This window comes from Chiloscyllium punctatum, chromosome 7 (genome assembly GCF_047496795.1).
Source record: "Chiloscyllium punctatum isolate Juve2018m chromosome 7, sChiPun1.3, whole genome shotgun sequence".
Classification (NCBI taxonomy): domain Eukaryota; kingdom Metazoa; phylum Chordata; class Chondrichthyes; order Orectolobiformes; family Hemiscylliidae; genus Chiloscyllium; species Chiloscyllium punctatum.
Genome location: NC_092745.1, coordinates 59,863,827 through 59,882,551, shown reverse-complemented (window position 1 = coordinate 59,882,551; position 18,725 = coordinate 59,863,827). Strand labels below are relative to the sequence as shown.

At 42.0% G+C, this 18,725-nt stretch overlaps 1 protein-coding gene across 5 annotated transcripts in view; it reads left to right on the top strand.

Annotated features, from left to right (window-relative positions):
- Positions 1–18,725, top strand: part of lrp8 (low density lipoprotein receptor-related protein 8, apolipoprotein e receptor) — a 111,741-nt gene that overhangs the window by 78,106 nt on the left and 14,910 nt on the right. For 3 of the 5 annotated variants that reach the window (XM_072573714.1, XM_072573713.1, XM_072573715.1), the window contains exons 4-13: positions 1,222–1,344; positions 2,726–3,097; positions 7,588–7,710; positions 7,811–7,933; positions 9,924–10,043; positions 10,191–10,316; positions 12,816–12,987; positions 15,856–16,083; positions 16,177–16,295; positions 17,189–17,328. In XM_072573714.1, coding sequence (XP_072429815.1) covers positions 1,222–1,344; positions 2,726–3,097; positions 7,588–7,710; positions 7,811–7,933; positions 9,924–10,043; positions 10,191–10,316; positions 12,816–12,987; positions 15,856–16,083; positions 16,177–16,295; positions 17,189–17,328 — 1,646 coding nt within the window. The remainder of the gene's footprint in view (positions 1–1,221; positions 1,345–2,725; positions 3,098–7,587; positions 7,711–7,810; positions 7,934–9,923; positions 10,044–10,190; positions 10,317–12,815; positions 12,988–15,855; positions 16,084–16,176; positions 16,296–17,188; positions 17,329–18,725) is intronic. The other 2 variants (XM_072573716.1, XM_072573717.1) reach the window with 2 other exon arrangements.

Below are 18,725 nucleotides of genomic sequence, written 5' to 3'. Positions count from 1 at the left end.
AGTAAACAGTAAATAATATAAAATTATGATAAAGATATGCACTGAAGACCTGATGTCACTTCCTCTCCTGCCACTGGGAGCGCTCTCTCTCTCTCTCTCTCTCTCTCTCTGTCTGTCTGTCTGTCTGTCTGTCTGTCTGTCTGTCTGTCTGTCTGTCTGTCTGTCTATCTATCCCCCTCTCTCCTCTCCCGCCAGCCACACGACGGTCTCTGGAAATCAACCGATGTCTCATAGTTCCTCCCATAGGGCATTGAGAGAAGAACCAAGAGAAACCTGACAATGATTAAGATCCTAACTATTCCAAAACCCATTTAGATCAAGTTAAAACCGGGCCTAAAGTACCTCTACACTTTACTCCATCCCTCCTTGGAGAGAAATCCTACAAGTGACTGGTGTCCATCCCTTTTACCTTTTTCATCCATTTTTATGGTTGAAAATGTTGCCTTGATGCAGTATATGAGATTTACCTGAAGCCATACGAAATACACTCTGGGAATCTGTGGAAGATCTTGCCCTTTAGCATGACGTGTTCATCACCATTTATCTGTTTAAATCACTTTTGAGTTCAGGTTAACATTTGAAGATTTGTTGGCTGGAAATCTTTGTATTGCACTTTCTTGGTAAATTGTTAATCTCTTATCAAAATATAGTGCAGCTTAGTATCAGTAAGCAAGCAGAAACATTAACAAACAGCTCAACCTCACAACTTATACAATAGTTACTAGAAGTTATGGTATGTTGACTGCCTGCAATGAAAACATAGTAGAAGCATTATACTTTCCTCCCTCACTTCTCTCCCACCTGCTGAAATCAAGGATCAACACTCTCACTCAAACTCATTTGTTCCTTAAATCTGATTTCCTTCCATCCCTCACTCTCTTCTTTGCAGTTAAAGTCTTAAAGTTTTTGAATCTGTAGTTTGGCACTAACCTATTATTTTCGCCCATACCTCCCATCACAACCTTAATTTCTGGCTTCTTGATTTACTTTGACTTCTGTGTTAAGTTGCACCATAGGTTTAAAGCTTCGTTCAAGATCTCGAATGTAATAAAATCTTCACTGCAGCGTTTGACCCAATGATTTAGGCCGATACTACACCTTTCCTAAGTCCCAGAGGCCCAAAACAATCCAGTCTGGGGGGAAAAAAAAGCAGTTGAACAGCAGAGTTGCTCACTTGCGGTGCAAATGCACTCAGGATTTTTTCTTTCCCATGTGGTATAGATAAATTTACATGTCCACCTGACAAATTTGGCTGTGACAGTAACAGATGTCTCCCAGTGTCGTGGCAGTGCGATGGTGAGAAGGACTGTGAAAGTGGAACCGACGAGTTGAATTGTACAGATGGTGAGTGTAAGAAATACCATCTTGTGAATTTTGGTTGAGGCTGTGGCCCTAAACCCTTGCCTTGTTTCTGCTGGTAGTCTATACATTAATGAGTATACAAGGACTGAGCCATACAGACCAGAAGATTCCACGTGTGTTTGGCAGTGCTGAATTTGGCCATCCAAGTAGAAATCAGCTGGCTCTTTGTACTAAGGAGAATATTCTTGCTCTCAGTGATGCCAAGTGGAAGGGAAGCATGCTTTGACCTCAGGTTGAGTTTTGACTGGAGGAGCTGAAAATGTGTTGCTGGAAAAGCGCAGCAGGTCAGGCAGCATCTAAGGAGCAGGAGAATCGATGTTTCTGGCATGAGCCATTCCTGAAGAAGGGCTCATGCCCGAAACGTCGATTCTGCTGCTCGTTGGATGCTGCCTGACCTGCTGCGCTTTTCCAGCAATACATTTTCAGCTCTGATCTCCAGCATCTGCAGTCCTCACTTTCTCCTTTTGACTGGAGGAGCCTTGGTAGACTCATTCCAAGAGGGCAGCTGGCAGCTTGGAAAATATCGACCGAGTAAGGTTCAGTAAACTTCTGAAGAACGCAATTAGAAAAACATAGTTTTTAATGAAGTAAGTAATAGATAATACTTTGTGTCTTAATATGTTTTTGCAGCTAAGTATTTAATTGTGCCTTTGTTCAGGTCTAACAGATGGTTGATTAGCTTGTTGCAGAACTGTTTCACCTTTTGAGATATCTTTTTTGAATGATTCACTGAAAGAAAGTGATTCATTAAATCAATTAGATTTGCCTAATTGTATTTCCCATGATTCCACAGTGCTAATTTACAGGTCCAAGATAATTTCTCTCTCTGACATTATTGTTCCTCCCATGGGCATGTCCAGAATCACTTAGGAGTCATTAAACTGTAAGCATTGCCATGCAGGTGTTCATGTGTGATTGATGCCAGTGGGACAACAGTTGGCTTCAACAACTGGATTAGCTGATTCTGGAACGGCGATCCATACTGATTACTATCCAGGGGTTTGTGCTACAAATTGTATGTGCAGACTCCAAGTGAGGAGAAGATTAGACCCAACAGTTCAGTAGCTGCCAGCAGTCTGGTTTGAGCACTCTAGATAAATGCCCCTCTGAGGGAATATTTAAGAGAGCATGTGACTGCTGGGCCCATTTCTTCAGCATCGTTCAATGCATTCAGAAGAGGTGAGGACAAATTTTGAAAGTCGATTGTTCGGGAGACGGTCTCAAAGGGCATAATTTTTGAAAAGCTTCCTTTTAGTGGCATGCTAAGCTTGACCAATGTGTTTACTCTCTCTTCTCCCCTCCTACTCCTTTCTTGGCAATCTCCACCCTCTTCCCACCATTTACCCCCCCCCACCACCACTAGATCCGAAGACCTGCCCAAACAATGAATTCCAATGTGCCAATGATAAATGCATTGCCATGACTTTCGTGTGTGACGGTGATGATGACTGTGGGGATGGTACAGAGGAACTGCACTGTCTTCCGCCCACCTGTGGACCCCATCAGTTCCAATGCAACAACTCCATGTGCATCCCCTTGCTATGGGCCTGTGACAATGACCCAGACTGCACTGACCGATCGGACGAAAGTGTTGAGAGATGTGGCCACAAGGCAGTGCCTGCAAGTGCCTGCTCAGCGAATGAATTTCAGTGCAACAATGGCGAGTGCATCCACCTGAACTGGAAATGTGATGGAGGCATAGACTGCAAAGACAAATCGGATGAAACTGACTGCCGTAGGTGTTCTCTTACATTTGGCAAAATACATCTGCTCGAAAGCGTTCTTTAGATTTTTATTAGTTTGCACTTAGTGAGATGGGTGAGTAATTATTTTTGTATTTATGTTGAAAGGAATTTTTACAATGGTAGTGACATGTAGAACCTACCACAGAAAGAACTATAGGCTTTCAAGAAGGAAGTCTTCGATTAAAGATATCAGTGGCCTGCTATGACTAGGAGAAAGTGAGGACTGCAGATGCTGGAGATCAGATTTGAGAGTTGGTGCTGGAAAAACACAGCAGGTCAGGCCGCATCCTGATGAAGGGCTTATGACTGAAACGTTGATTCTCCTGCTCCTCGGATGTTCTCTGACCTGCTGTGCTTTTCCAGCACCACACTCTCAATTGTATTTACATGATACCTACGCTATAGTAAAGCATCCCCAGGTATTCATTTTGAATGTTATTAATCAACATTTGGCACTGCACCATTGAAAGAGATATAAGGTAAGTGATCAAAAGCTTGATCAACACAGTAACACATAAGGAGTGCATTGTACAGAAATGAAAGAGCAGTTGAGCAGCTAGGGGATCCATTGATTTGGTCCCAGATAACTGAGGAATGACTGCCACTGGTCCAATGGTTAATTTGGGGAGGTCAGAATTGGAGAATCACAGATCTCAGAAGGTTCTGGTTTGGAAGAGGTTGTAGAGATGGGGAGGGTCAAAGCCAAGACTGGTTTGTTGCAGTATTGTTAAACTGGAAGCTCATTGAGTACAATTGCTGGGTGAATGGGAATTGGTGCTGGTGATGATAAGGGCAGCAGAAATTTGAGTTCTAGTTTATAGAGAGGTTAATGTTGGAAGCTGGCCAAGACTGCACTTTATCATTAAATCCCGAGCTCACAAAGGTATGAATGAGGGTTTCTGCAGCAAATAAATTAAAGTAGGAGCAGATATTGGTGGCTTTTGAGGTGTAGGCAGAGTCATGGTGATGTAGTAGATGTGGGATTGGTGTTCACCACAGGGTTGAACAGGGTTCCAACATTACAAATCTTCCAGTTGCACTTCAAGACAATGACCAAGTGACGTCTTGGAGCGAATAGCTTGTGATTGGAGTTTGTGTCAGCACCAAAAACAATGTTTGGTCTTCCAGGACTGGATATCAGATAAAAACTTATTCAGGTGGTGTTAGTGACGTCGAACTCAATATCATGGATTTGTGGGCCTAACTTTTTTTAATGATGTTGCTGAGGGCACAGCATGTTGAGCGTTATTACGAAACAGAGGGAGGCTGTTCAGCTCATCGAGCCCATGCCAGTTTTCTGAAGAACTATTTAGTCTGTTCCACTTCTCTGCTCTTGTACCTATAGCTCTGCAAGCTTATTTCCTTTGGTCTTAAATGTCCATCCAATTCACTTCTCAAATCATGTACTGTCACACAGGCAACAAGTTCGAGGCCATAATTGCTCATTGGGTTCAATCAAAATTCCTCTTATCCCTACCAACCCCTGTATTTTTTTTGTCCAAAATGCTAAGTCTGTGTCCCCAATCCTTTTTACCATCAGCTAAAGGCAAGAGATTTCCTTGTTAACTTTTCTAAGTCTGTTATAATTAAGCATATTTTTTCATCAAATCTCCCTTCAATCTCCTCCAGCTCAGGGCTGGTGAGATGGAGTCCAAGCTGTCGATATTGTGATACATCAGGATGTGGGAGAGGTACTTGGACACTTTCAGGAGGCAATCACACCCATTAGATGATAATCCCATCAAACTTGGTCTGTAGTCAGGGACGGGACGGTGTGATTGTGATTGAGGCAGGCACAGGGATCCAGAATTGAGCTTTGGAGGAGCCTTGGCCAGTGCCCTTGTCCAATAGGGATTGTTGTGGTGTGGATGAGTATACAGACAGCATGGTCAGTGAGTGTAATGACTACAGCATCATTGTTCAGAATATCTGTCAACTGGTTGGGGGGGGGGGGGGGGGGGGGGGGGCAAGGGGTAGGGTAGGTAGACAAAAGAAAATGTAAGAGTAAAAGGGGATAGGGGAATAGATATTGCTGCCTACCTCGTACCAAGGTTCAAGACAGCTGTTCTGGCCTGAGAATGGAACCAGGAGTGGGAGGGAAAGGGTCCAGTGTTATGGTCGACATAAGTACCAATGACATTGTTAGGATAGGAAAGAGGTATTGCTGAGGGATTATGAGCAGTTCAGGACGACATTTTCAAAAGTGGAATCACAAAGCTAATAAACTTGACATAATTACGCCCTGACCCATGTGCTCAAATGGCATGTGTAGCCTGTAATACCTGGGGAGTTATGGACTTTAGGCAACCACATGGCCAGGCAGTGCATCCACCTACAGAAACGTGAGCTCCGGGTTTCAGAGCTAGAACACCACCTGGAGACACTCTGCCACGTCCCAAGGCTGAGAGTTACATGGACAGCACATTCAGGGAGGTGGCTGCATTGCAGCCTGGGGGAAAGAAAAGGATGACCAGCAGGTTATGATGAAGACATTAGGAATCTCCAAGGGAACACAGAAGGTTTGAGTGAATGGGCAAAAACTTGGGAGATGGAGTTTAATGTAGGGAAGTATGTGATCATTCACTTTTGGTCAGAAAAATCAAAAGGCAGACTATTATTTAACAGAGAAAGACTCCAATAAAGTGCAACACCAAGAGATCCAGGTAACCTTGTGCATGAAAGAAAATGTTGTGACATCCTGGGCCCTGTTACCAGGGAGGCAATATACTGTCCTGGAGTCACATTGACAGTCACTGAACCATCTGTCTATTTCCCTGCTTAATGAGTCCCTTCTCACTATTGCACAGCTAATGTTACAACTACAACTACAGCTGAGTCACTTACTGTCTTAGCACTGACAATACCCGCCTGAGGTACCAGTGCCTTCATCAGTTTCCAACATAGAAACCTGATTTGTGAACAGGATGCCAGAGGCCAGGGGGCTCTTGATTATCTGCTGGTTTCTCTTGGGTTGTCTGGTAGTCACCCACTTCCTTCTTCCAGGCTGCAGTGCGGTCAACTCTCTGAATGTGCTATCTCTGTAACTCTCAGCCTTGTGATGTGGCACAGTGTCTCCAGGTGGCATTCAAGCTATGAAACCCAGAGCTCACGTTTCTGCAGGTGGACGCATTGCCTGGCGATGTGGTTGTCTGGGATCCTGTTAGTGTCCCTGTCTTTCCATGTATTGCACGCCACACATTCCACTTGGCCAGTCTGTGCTGCCACGCCTTAAACGTTAGCTTACTTAGTCTTAAACTTGCTCCTCTTGTGCCAACTTTATTTCCCTTGTCCCGATTTGCTTACTTATATTACTATAATGTATTAGTCCTGATTTGTAATTCCACTTATTCCTGCTCTTTTACAGTTAATCCCTCTTCCAATAAATACGCCATTTCTCTGTGATGTCGCTGTTTGTTTCTCCCAAGTCAGCAGTAACCTGAAGCTGCTGCAACTGTTAAACTGTCTCCTATCTGACTGCGAGCCAAATGAGTCCCCCCTTCCTCAATATACCTTCCCACTGTCTCCTTTCTCATTGCAGGCCCAATCGTTCTGGGCAACAAAAAGCCATTTTTACTGCCTCCTCTCTTACTGCCTCCTGGTAGAGGCCTGTAACTCTCAACCAGATGAAGGGCTTATGCCCGAAATGTCGATTCTCCTGCTCCTGGGATGCTGTCTGACCTGCTGTGCTTTTCCAGCACCCTACTCGCAACTCTGATCACCAGCATCTGCAGTCCTCACTTCCTCCTGACAGAACCCTCAACATTTTAAAAGTACTTAGATATTCTCTTTGGGGAAAAAAAACGATGTGTTCACCTCTAGCTGAGCCAGCATCTACTTCTCATCCCTATTGCTTAGACAGCTGTCAGCCGCATTGCTGTGGGCCTGGAGTCATATGTCGGCCAGAGTGGATAAAAATGACAGGTCTTTCCCTAAAGGACATGAGTGAATCAGATGGGTTGTTACATTAATTAACACTGGTTACATGCTCACTATTGCGCTTTTTGTATTCCACAGTTTCATTTGAATCCAATTTCCACCATCTGCCATCAGCAGAACATTAGGCTTGAGCTGTGAACTACTCATCCAATGCAGTTACCATTATGCCACTGCCTTCCTTCAACTTCCATAACTTACTAGGTGACCGAGCAAGAGCTGGAAGGTGGGATTAGTTTGAATGGCTCTTTGTTGACCAGCACTGACATGACGCTGACCAACTTCAACACTGCAGATTTCTGATGGTCAACAGATCCAACTTTTGCTTGATAGACAAGTATTCACAGTAACATTCTCTCAGGGAGTCAAGTCATTATTTAACTTCATCACATTTACCTCAACACCCTAGGTGTTCTGCATTGTTTTATTTTGTGTGTAAATAATTTGAAAAGTAACAAGAGATTTTTAATCTTTGAATTCTCTCCTATACTTCAATTAAAGTTACAAAATATAAAAATAAATGTAAATTTCTGTTTTCGTTTTAAAGCAATGATGACTTGTCAACCCGATCAGTTCCAGTGCAGTGATGGGAGCTGCATCCATGGATCCAAACAGTGTAACCAAGTCTTTGACTGTCCGGACCACATTGATGAGCTCGACTGTGTGAATGGTTTGTCCTGATCATTTTAAGACAGCAGCCAGACATTAAGTTGTTAGTGCCCATTGACTGGATTTGCTGATCTTCAATTGCTGTTTTTGATGCTCAATAGTGACCCCATGCGAAGGGCTGCAGAAATTTCTGTGTAAGAGTGGAGAATGTATTGATATGGACAAAGTATGTGACTCGCACAGGGACTGCTTGGACTGGTCGGATGAGCCACTCAAAGAATGTGGTAAGGTGGATCAAGAGTGCTTTTTATGCTCATGATATGCTCAGTACTCGCCTCATATAATTACAGAACAACCTTGATTGTCTGAAAGAGTTGGGGGTGGGGTGGGGATATTTTGTTTGGATAATTGATCTGATCATAAACCCACGGTAATTTATGAGGGCTTTGAGTATCCAGCAATACACACCGTAATGCCATTTAACTGAATGCTGAGTTGCCTAATACCATTTTTATGGGACCTTGAGATCTTGTTCGGATAATCTGAAGTTTGGATAATTGACATTTAGATAACCAAGGTTGTTCTATATGCAAAAAGCAATAGCAGAGGTAGATGATTTTGAAGAGATGGGTTAGGCCTGTGTAATATCTGAAGAAATTAGACTTCCTTTAATATTAATAGGCAATGCAAGTTTTGTGCTCCCTTTGTGCTTTACTGTGAGTTTTGATCACACGGCTGTAAGCGGTGTCAGTATTTTAAAACAGTACTAGAAAACAAAGCGCTATCCATTGAACACCCAGTGTCAATATTTTAAAATGGTGACTTGCGTGTATGCAGCTCCTTTCACAAGAAGGGATACCCTAATGCACTTTAAATCCAGTGAAAAACTTTTGAAATCTGGTCACTATTGCGATGAAAGAAATGTGGCAACCAATATATTGCCAGCATGATCCCACAAAGCGGACCATGAGAACGATCGGTGAGATGTTGCTGAGGGATAAGTATGAACCAGGACAGTGGGACAGAGGGACAGAGTATGTCGGTGTTTTATGCCCACCTCAGAAGTCAGGCAGACCCCACCATAACATTTCATCCAAAATACAATATCTCTTTGTATTGGAGTGGGGGCCTAGATTTTGTACTGTGCTCGACTCTTAGAAAAGGGCCTACAACCTTCTGAGTCAGAGGTAAAAACAGCTAAAGCCTTGTGCAATACCAGATACCATAGAAGACTGGCTAGACAGAATAAAACTGCTGCAACATACCACTGCAGCTTGTGGCAGCCACCATCTTGAAGAGAATCCTATGTAATAATCCACACCGGCCTTTAAAGCTTCTCTATAAAAAGATCAGGTCAGTGCAGTTGTCTTTTGGGCCCATTGTTACAATGAACAGTATGAAGTGTGCCTGAGCACATTTTACTTGGGCTCCTTGTAACCGCCAGCAGCATCTTTCCCTCCTACAAGCAGTTGGTTGACAGCCTCCATTTAAGCTCTCACACTGTGAATGTAGCTATCTGGTTGGAGCATTGGATGACTGCTGATGTGTTTAGAACTGTACCCCAGCTCGAACTTGCAGGACAGCAACTAGCTAACTTTTTTCAATAACATTCATTTGAAAATGTAACATTCAATCAAGTGCTACCAGAAAACATTTTAGAAACCGTTTAGATGTATAAAAATATTGAAGAGAATTTAGCTGTAAGTACCTGTTCTTTTGTCATGTGCCTTTATACCCAGATTCTGGTTCAAACAGATTTGGTTGAGGAGAAGATATGACTGTCTTCAGACATGTCTTGCTCAGCACACTGTTTATTACATATTAACATTAAGTGCTCTACACATGATATTCTGAGATATATCTGACTCTGACTCTACCCTTACATTGTTAAGATTATTCACTACATCTGTCTGTCTCTCTTCTAATCAATCCCTTCTCTAGTGTGACTTCAACCAAGCAGCTGACTAACCAACTCACTAGGACATGCTAACTCACCCTTCCCTCAATATGCAATTCATGCACAATAAGGAGTAGCTCTGCAACATAATCGCAAGATTCTTCTAGGGTCCTAAAGCTGTGCCGTGCTGTTCAAATTCAACCTTTTCAAATTCAATACTCACTCTTGTTTGTCACATTTTAACTTGTTGAGAGTCTACGTGAATTTACTCAGTCTGCAGTTTAGAAACTAACGTTTTGTGATTTGAGGAGACCAATCGTGTCATTGATCTGATGGATGTGAACTACTTTGGTGCCTTGTTGCGTTGTCTGCTTCAGGTTTAAATGAGTGCCTGACTAACAATGGTGGCTGCTCCCATACATGCAGAGACTTGAAGATTGGATATGAATGTGAATGCCCAGCTGGCTACAAACTGCTGGACACAAAGACATGTGGAGGTAATTAAAATGCAAGGCAGCTCCTTGCCTCAGTCAATCGTTTGCATAAAGAGCTGACTGTCTAACACTGTTTTCAGTAATCAATACTGTTGTACAATTGACAGAGATTTCCAAGTATTTATTGACTCTTCAAAATGCTTCTTTCAGATATAAATGAATGTGAGGATCTGGACCGATGCAGCCAGATCTGCACCAATATTAAAGGAGGCTACAAGTGCAATTGCTTCCAAGGTTATGAGATGGATCCAATGACTGAAACTTGCAAAGCAGTGGGTAAGAAGATGGTGTCTGACACTGGGTACAATTCTATTGTCAATGGCAGTGTATGATCCTAAATGGTGACTGCTGGTAGATAGTTTGAGCACTAGTCTGACCTTACCTTCTTGTGATGTTAACACAAATGCATCTTCCAGCAGGGATCCCCAAGTAGCAAGATCAGGAATCCCTCACTAATTATTTTTCTCTACCATCTTGCTCCAGAAGCAGTTGAGGCCATCAGTAGTTTCTCACCTACTGTCCCAGCTGAAATTGTTTAATTCGGCACAGGCCAGAAATTGAACCAGAAACAAATACAGAGAATGCTGGGAGCCTCAGCAGAGAGAGAGAAACACTGTGAATGTTTCAAGTCCAGTAGGACTGCTGAGTTTCTGCAGCATCTTGTGTTTGTTTCAGATTTTCAGCATCCACAGTATTTTGCTTTGATTTTAATGAAATCAAGCACTGCAGCTCTGTTCCACACCAGGTGATGGCATTATACTTTTGAAGAATCCGAGATTGCAATGAGATTGGCAGCTGAAATCTGAAGTATTTTGATGATGAATAGTATCTTACATTGTACCCTAAGTTCCACATCAATTTCCTGAGTTGTGTGCGGTGAAATCAAAGTCTTTCTATTCCTCTTTGCTGATTTTTATATTTAATGTGACTACCGAGAATGAAGGTTTCAGGGATTAGCAGTTCAAAGGTAATTTGTTTCCACCAGGAGTAGGGCCCTCCTGATTTTGTGCTGAAAATATTTCTTAATTTTATCTTAATTCAGTCTTCTCTTTCACCTCGGTATGCTCAGTTGCCAGTTTTTGATGCAGCATGTTGCCAACATCATTGGTTCAATTCGGACATCGGCTGAGATTACAATGAAGCAACCTCCTTCTCAACCTCTGGCTGAGCAGCCCTTTGGTCCCAAAAGGACTATGGCAACTTTTGTATGATTTATTTTTTTAAATCTTTTCATCAATGGCAATTAGCATTTTTTTAATGGTACCTGTTTCTTGATAAAACGGCCATTTCGGAAATGCAAAAACCACTAACTCTTGACTGGAGACGCGCGCTGGGGAGATTTACTGAAAGTGTCATAGCTTTGCTGAGCTTTTTCAAGAAAGGGAGAAATTCAGTGAGGGAATTCGAAAGTTTAAACTGAGTTAGCCACCGCCACAGAATGGAGAGGGTGCATAGGAGGACAGAAAGGGAGGATGGGCAGCTGCCTCTTGCAATGTAGAACAGCAGAATTTTACCAACAAGGGCAGTCTTATGGAGGAGCTTGTATAGTGGGATGTGGCTTTTGATTTCATGCTGGGAATAGGGAACAAGTTGAGATTGTCAAGTCCAATTACGATGGACGTTTGGATAAATTGCGGGTAGTGCAATTTAAATGAAGTTGGATTTTATGCAGAGCAAATCACAACAGGCATCCTCATGGCCTACTCATTTACTCAACTCGTGCCAACAAAGGGCAGATTAGTGCCACATGTCAATACTCACTATGACCTGGATTAGACTTGCCCATGCTGAGTCATGCAGCTGTTTTCGGATAGTAGAAGAAATGGTCATGCCATTAATCGTGTACTTTCTACCTGTCGATCTGTCCTGGCCCTGATCTTCCAAAATTCTGGGTAGCCAAGCACTTATAAATTAGGAGCAGGAATAGGCGATTTGGCTCCTCAAATCTGTCTGCTATTTGATAGATCCATGCCTGATCCATGCAGGGCCTCAAAACCCATCCCCTTAGGCTAAAGATTCCATCAAGAATCTATCCAACTCAACCTGGCCCACACTGCTATCTGGGGAACAGAATTCCACCAGCTAACAACCCTCTGTGAAAGAATATGTCCCCTCATCTCCATCCTAAATGCATGTCATCTTATTTTCAAATTGTGCTCCTTTTTTGATCTGGTCTCTCCCGCGTGGGGAAACAACCTTACAGTATCAACCTTGTCATATCCCCTCAAATTTGAACGATTCAACGCCAGCAGATATGTGCTCAACCTGTCTAATGTTTGTAAGATAATCTGTTCATTCCAAGGAATCACTTGAGTAGAACGTTATTTTTATCCAAAAAATGCAGACATCCATGTCCTTCCCAACTATTTCCCGAGTCTCACCCAATAACTGCCCAGAAATTCAGACAGTCCAATCTCCTTATCTGATTGGTACAAAACATATGACTAAGACGATTCTGAATCTTGCTCCATCCCAGAACCAGATCTTCTGGTCAGTTTGAATACTTGCAGTTTTACCTTAGGCCACCGTTGGACCTGATACATTTTGTTTAGTAATATTTTACAACTTCTCATAAAGGCAGATGGCACACAGCAGTGCGTTGCAAGATAGGTAAGAAAATTAATTTTAAAAAATCCGAGCCCCTATTGTCCACACCTGTGCTCCAACATAGCAGCGGGAAATAGAGCTTCTAGCTGCATTAATGGTGGGTGGGTTCCATTTATTAATTAATTTTTTGTTTTATTTGCTAGATTAAATTTCTTGCTTTCTTTACAGGTACAAGTCCAGCAGTGGTTTTCACCAATAGCCATGAGATTAGAATGATCAATTTGATGAAGAAAGAGTATACACGTCTTGTACCTACATTAAAGAATGTGGTGGCTCTGGATGTTGATGTTGAAGCTGAAAAGATATATTGGATTGATCTGTACTACAAAGAGATATATAGGTAAATGGTTGGTGTCTTTTTAAAAAATTGTTTATGGGGTGTGGGCGTTGCCAGAATTTATTACCCATCTCTAATTTCCTTCGATGGTGAGCTGTCTTCCTGAACTGCTGCAATCTTTGGGTTTTAGGAACACCCAGTGTACTGTGAGGAAGGAACAGGATGTGGATCCAAGACAGGATGCTGTGTGGATTGGAAGCAGGCTTGCTGGTGGCATTCCTCCCATGCATCTTGTCCTTCTAGGTGGCAGAGGTTGTGGGTTTGGAAGGTGCTGTCAAAGGAGCCTGCAGTGCGTTTTGTAGCTGGTACACTCTGCTGTAATGCTGCATTGGTGTTGAAGGAAGTGAATGCTGAGGGTAGTGAATGGGGTGCCAATCAAGCAGACTGCTTTAATTGAAGGCGTCGAGCTGCTTGAGTGTTTTGGAGCTTCACATATTTAGGCAAGTGCTGAGTATCCTGTCATACTCCTGACTTGTGCCTTGTGGATTAGAGACAGCCACAGGGTGTCATGTACTCAGTGCAGAGTTCCAAACATTTCACCTGCTCTTGTAGCCTTTGGTTTCACACAGTAGGTCCAATTTGGTTTCTGGTCAATGCTAGCCCCAAGATGTTGATACTGGGGGATTCAGCAATGCTAATGCCACTGAATATCCAAAAGGTGATGGTGAGATTCTGCCTTGTTGAATATGGTCATTGCCTGGATTTGTAAGGCAGCGAGTATTACTTGTCTCTTATAAGCCCAACGTAATGTCGTCCAGGTTTTGCTACATCTGGACATGGACTGCTTCAGTATCTGAAAAGCAGCTGCTCAAAATTAAATGCTCAAAACTTCGATTCTCCTCACTGGCTATGCTTTTCCAGCACCACACTGTTTGACTCTGGTCAACTAGTCTGGAGAACAGCTCTCCTAACTTTGGCTCAACCCCCATTTGTTATAGAGGGAGCCTTTGCTGGTTTGTCTGGGCTGGGTTTATCATTATTATTTCCAGTGCTAAGGTTAATGTGGTGATTCATCCATTTTCATTCTGATATACTTTAGGACAGTAATATAGGCTAAAGCCAGATTATGGCATAAGTTGTAAGACATCCTTGGTAAAATCCTGAATGCCCCTTCCATATTTAGTTGGCAAACCTAACAGCTCTTTCGTCTATGGTTACAATGGAAGACCTGTTGCACTGCTATTCTGGAACTCTACATTTCAACTCAACAACTTCCTTGAATGCCCAAACACCTACAAAGACTCAGAGATAAGACACAAATATTGTGGAGTGGGGTGAAAACTCAAAGTTAGAAAAGCACAGTTCTGGCACCAGTCTGAATCACAGATGTTGATGTTTTCTTTTGACTTCTGTTTCTTTTCTAATGTCATGAATTTGTGAATGCACTGATTCTTTCACTGAGGATTTACCTTTTCAGTGGCTCTGAAGGTGGTTTTTCCCCCTTTACCTTTCAACAGAGATTTGCAGAGCAAACAACTTACTGAGACAGTGAGGGGGAGTTGCTGGATTTTCTTTTACTTCTCCACACCCAAGGCAAAGAGAGAGATGAAAGCGTTCTCTTCACAGGCTGGCTGTTTATACTGTATTATCCACACATAAGCCTACCTGTTCAGGAACCTAGCAACTGCTTGGTACGATACTGAGCCCTCCCAAGCAGTGAACAATGAGACCAGATTGAAAAGCCAATGAAAAGTCTGTTTCTGAGCAGTACATACAGACAGTGTCATTCTGACTGGAGTGCTACTGCATCACTTAAATGAGGGATTATTGGAATACATCAAAGAGTTGTATTTATAGTAATTTATTTTAAGAGCTGCAGGCATTATCTTCACAACTTCCTTTCTGCAAAGCAGTATCTCTGCTCATTTCTAGTTCAGTCCAAAAAAAATGTGGTCCTTACATTACACGAAAGAGAATGTTCTATATCACGTGCTGGAACTGAAATTTACCTGCAACTCTATTTCAAACCGAACTAAGGAATTTACAAACAGCTACCTATATTCCCTTGGGAATGATAATCATTCTGAATCATGTCTGGTTCAACACTTTTATAAACACTGTTAAAAAAGAAATCAATTTATACCTTCTCATGAAGTTGACAGGTGATTCATTTAACGATACCATTTCAATTACCACAGAGATGGTTGGGATTTTCAAAATCTGCCACATTTCAAGATCAGTGTATTAGAGCAACCAGAAGACTCCATTTATCTGTTGCCAATCTAAATATCAACAAATAGCTCTAATACCAAAGAATGGAGTTTCTTGGTTATTCTTAACAATAGCTGCAACCTCATTATGACAATGTAATCTGTATGTATTGTGTAATCAAATCATTTGATGATAGCTGAAATGATAACCCAATTTCTGATCTACACACTGAAAAATATAATTTGCTTAATCCGCTGTTGAACTTGTGGATGACCGAAGACCATTATAATCCTTTCTTCACTCAATACTCTCACAGCTGGGTTTACATTCAATGACTAGTTTAGAATCGGTGATTTCAGCAAAAATCACAAGAACTGCAGACGCTGTAAATCTGAAACAAAAACAGAAATTGCTGGAAAAACTCAGCAGACCTGTAGCATCTGTGGAGCGACATGAGAGTTGACATTTCAAGTCAAATGACCCTTCCTCAGAATTGCAGCACTAACTTCAGTCTTCCTTTCCTGAGGATACTGAGGCCATCTTCCTTAATCTTTTCTCATAGTGTTAATTCTCAATTTCTAGAATTATATTATTTGCTCACCTTTGTTGTTTATATATTTGGAAATAGTTTGCAAATAGGGAAAGGATATCAGTCTTCAGTTAACTTGGACAGCATTGCAATATTGAGCTTAGCACTCATACCGTGATCTTTTGTTCCAGTGCTCCTTTGGATAAGGCCAGTGATCCAAGCCAGCATGTTCATCTAATCAAGTATGATCTCCACACTCCTGAGGGCCTAGCAGTAGATTGGGTTCACAAAAACATATACTGGACAGATTCGGGTACCAGGTCAATCTCCGTGGCAACTGCAGATGGGACCAAAAGAAAGACCCTCATCAGCACTGAGCTCGACAAGCCTAGAGCTATCTCAGTTGATCCAATTCGAGGGTAAATATTAACAAAATATTTTCCAGCATTGTTTCATTATGGAATATCTAGATTTTACCCATCTTTTTTCAAACTTCTGGTCCTGTTAATTAGGTTCATGTATTGGTCTGACTGGGGTAACCCTGCAAAGATTGAGAAAGCTGGCCTGAATGGAGTCGACCGTCAGACACTCGTCACAGACAACATTGAATGGCCAAATGGAATCACTTTAGGTAGATGTTTTAACAATGTAATAAATTTTAGTGAAATTGATGCAGGCTGGGTGAGAAGCAAAGCAGGACTGGGGTGTATTTTCCTGCTTTTATATTTCAATTATTCTTTTAACTTGAAGACACTAACTGTGGGTCTGATATACAACATAACAGGATAAACGTAACCCCCCCCCCCCCCCCCCCATCCTCTGCAAAGATCTATTGAGCAGTCAAAATCATACAGACCTTGACCCCCGCTACTTAAGGTGACTTTGAGCTGTAAAATACAGGAAAAGGGTGTGTTCATGACTATAAAGAGCAAGAAAAGGTCATTTGGCTGAATAAGACAATCATTTATTTCATAGATTTGTTCTTTAACCATATCCCTCAATCATCTCTAACTGCAAGAATGATAACATTTTTTATTTAGGTCATTTCTCCTGTCCATTTTAAGGGCCAAGAGCCAAGAAATCTCCTGACTGTAGTTTTGCTCCCATTTACTTTAATGTGGGTCTGAGTTTACAGAAGCACTGTTGATAAAGTAATTGATCGTTTAGAGAAATCCATCATCTTAATTCTAATGTTCTAATATTTTACTTGGTTTGCTGACATTTGAACGCTTTGCAAATGTTCCTGGACTTCAATAAAGTAAGCTACATTAAGTTAAATTGGAGACGATCCTTGGGACAAACTCTATCCAAAGACCGAGAAATGAGCTGTAAGTAAATGGGTTGTGTGATCAGTGGCAAATCCCTAATTTCCCATTTTACACTAACGCCCACAAGTTAAAATCTCTCCCGATGTGTCTTTGGTTTTGGATTTAGATCAGGACAGGACAGGAGTAATACATGTTGTCCCTGTTGGGAGGCATGAAGGAACCTGCACTGACTGACTAGTTTGTATTTGATTCCTAGATTTATTGAACCAACGTCTGTACTGGGTTGACTCCAAACTGCAAGAGTTGTCTAGCATTGACCTGAATGGTGGGAACAGGAAACGATTACTATTCTCAGAAGAATACCTCGCGCATCCTTCTGCTCTCACGGTTTTTGAGGTAAGGCTAGAATCAGAGAGTGCTTTTGTTGGTGCCAAAGTAATTTTTTTTAAAAATCATCATTTTTAACTTCATTCAATGCTAAAGCTTGGGTGCATACTTCTTTCTGCACTGGTTAGCACTGCTGCCTCACAGGGACCCAGTTAAATCCAGGTGACTGTCTGTTTGGAGTTTGCACATTCTCCCCGTATCTGCATGGGTTTCCTCCGGTGCTCCAGTTTCCTCTCACAGTCCAAAGATGTGTCGGCTCGGTGGGTTAGCCATGGGAAACACTGGGTTACAGGGATAGGGTAGGTGGTGGTCTGGGTGGGATGCTGTTCAGAGGGTCAGTATAGACTTGATGGACCCTACAGTTCCATACTGTAGGGATCCTAAATCTTTATCTGTGAAGCCACAGTGAATTTAAGGTACACTCAATTTAAGCAGCTGTTATGCAACTGTGATATCCCAGTGTGGATAAGGCATAGAGCTCACTTGAATCTGCACTTTGTTTTTCCGACTCTAATAACTGCTGAACAGCTCGTGGAGTAATGGCTGACCCACTACAGTGCATTATTTTGTTCACACTGGCATTATTAGTGTGTGAGCCTAGGTAGCAGGGTAGTTGACCTGAGTACATTGTCTAATCTTCCATCATCTGTCCTTCAGAATAGACTTTGATGTACTTAAACATCAACAATAAACTGAAATCCTGGTTTTCCCAGTTTCCTTCCTTATGCTGCATTCCTTTTATTCCCAATCCAAGGCATCTATCTAGCAGTCTGATTTTTGTTTTTCTATCCTATAGTCCCACAAACCTGTGTTGGAGAGTAGAATTGAGTATATTGATTCAAAATCACAAGCTCCTTGTGGTGTGATTCTGTGATCACCTTCTATGCACTGTTAACTGATGACTCTTCAAATCAAATTTAGTGACATCCTCTTTGTGACCTATTGATGGGCATCTTTTTCCCTGTTGTTTTTTGCCTGAATATGAAATACTGACATTGGAACAGATCAGGTTGTAATTTGCACTGCTATAATGGCCAATTACAGTGACTGGAACCTTGTGAGCAAAAGTTAAAATGACACAGTTGCCAGCCACAGCATCGGAAGTGCACTGCCAGATTTCAACTTCACCTTTTCCCTGCTCCTGTTAACTCCATGAAGGGCAGGCCTTCCAAATCTTTAAAAAAGAGTAACAAACAAAGCAATTAAGCAGCAAACAAAGCAACTCTGCTGCTTTTAGTTTAACAAATGAAACCATGAGGACAAGCCAACACAGAGTTGCAGTTTACAAGTAGAGCAATACATTTGCGGACTTTCTTAAATCCCAATATCCAAGCACCTTTTGACTCTTGCGCCCTGTCTCACAGCCATTTGCTTTGACTGTTACAGTGTTCATTAATTTGATTACT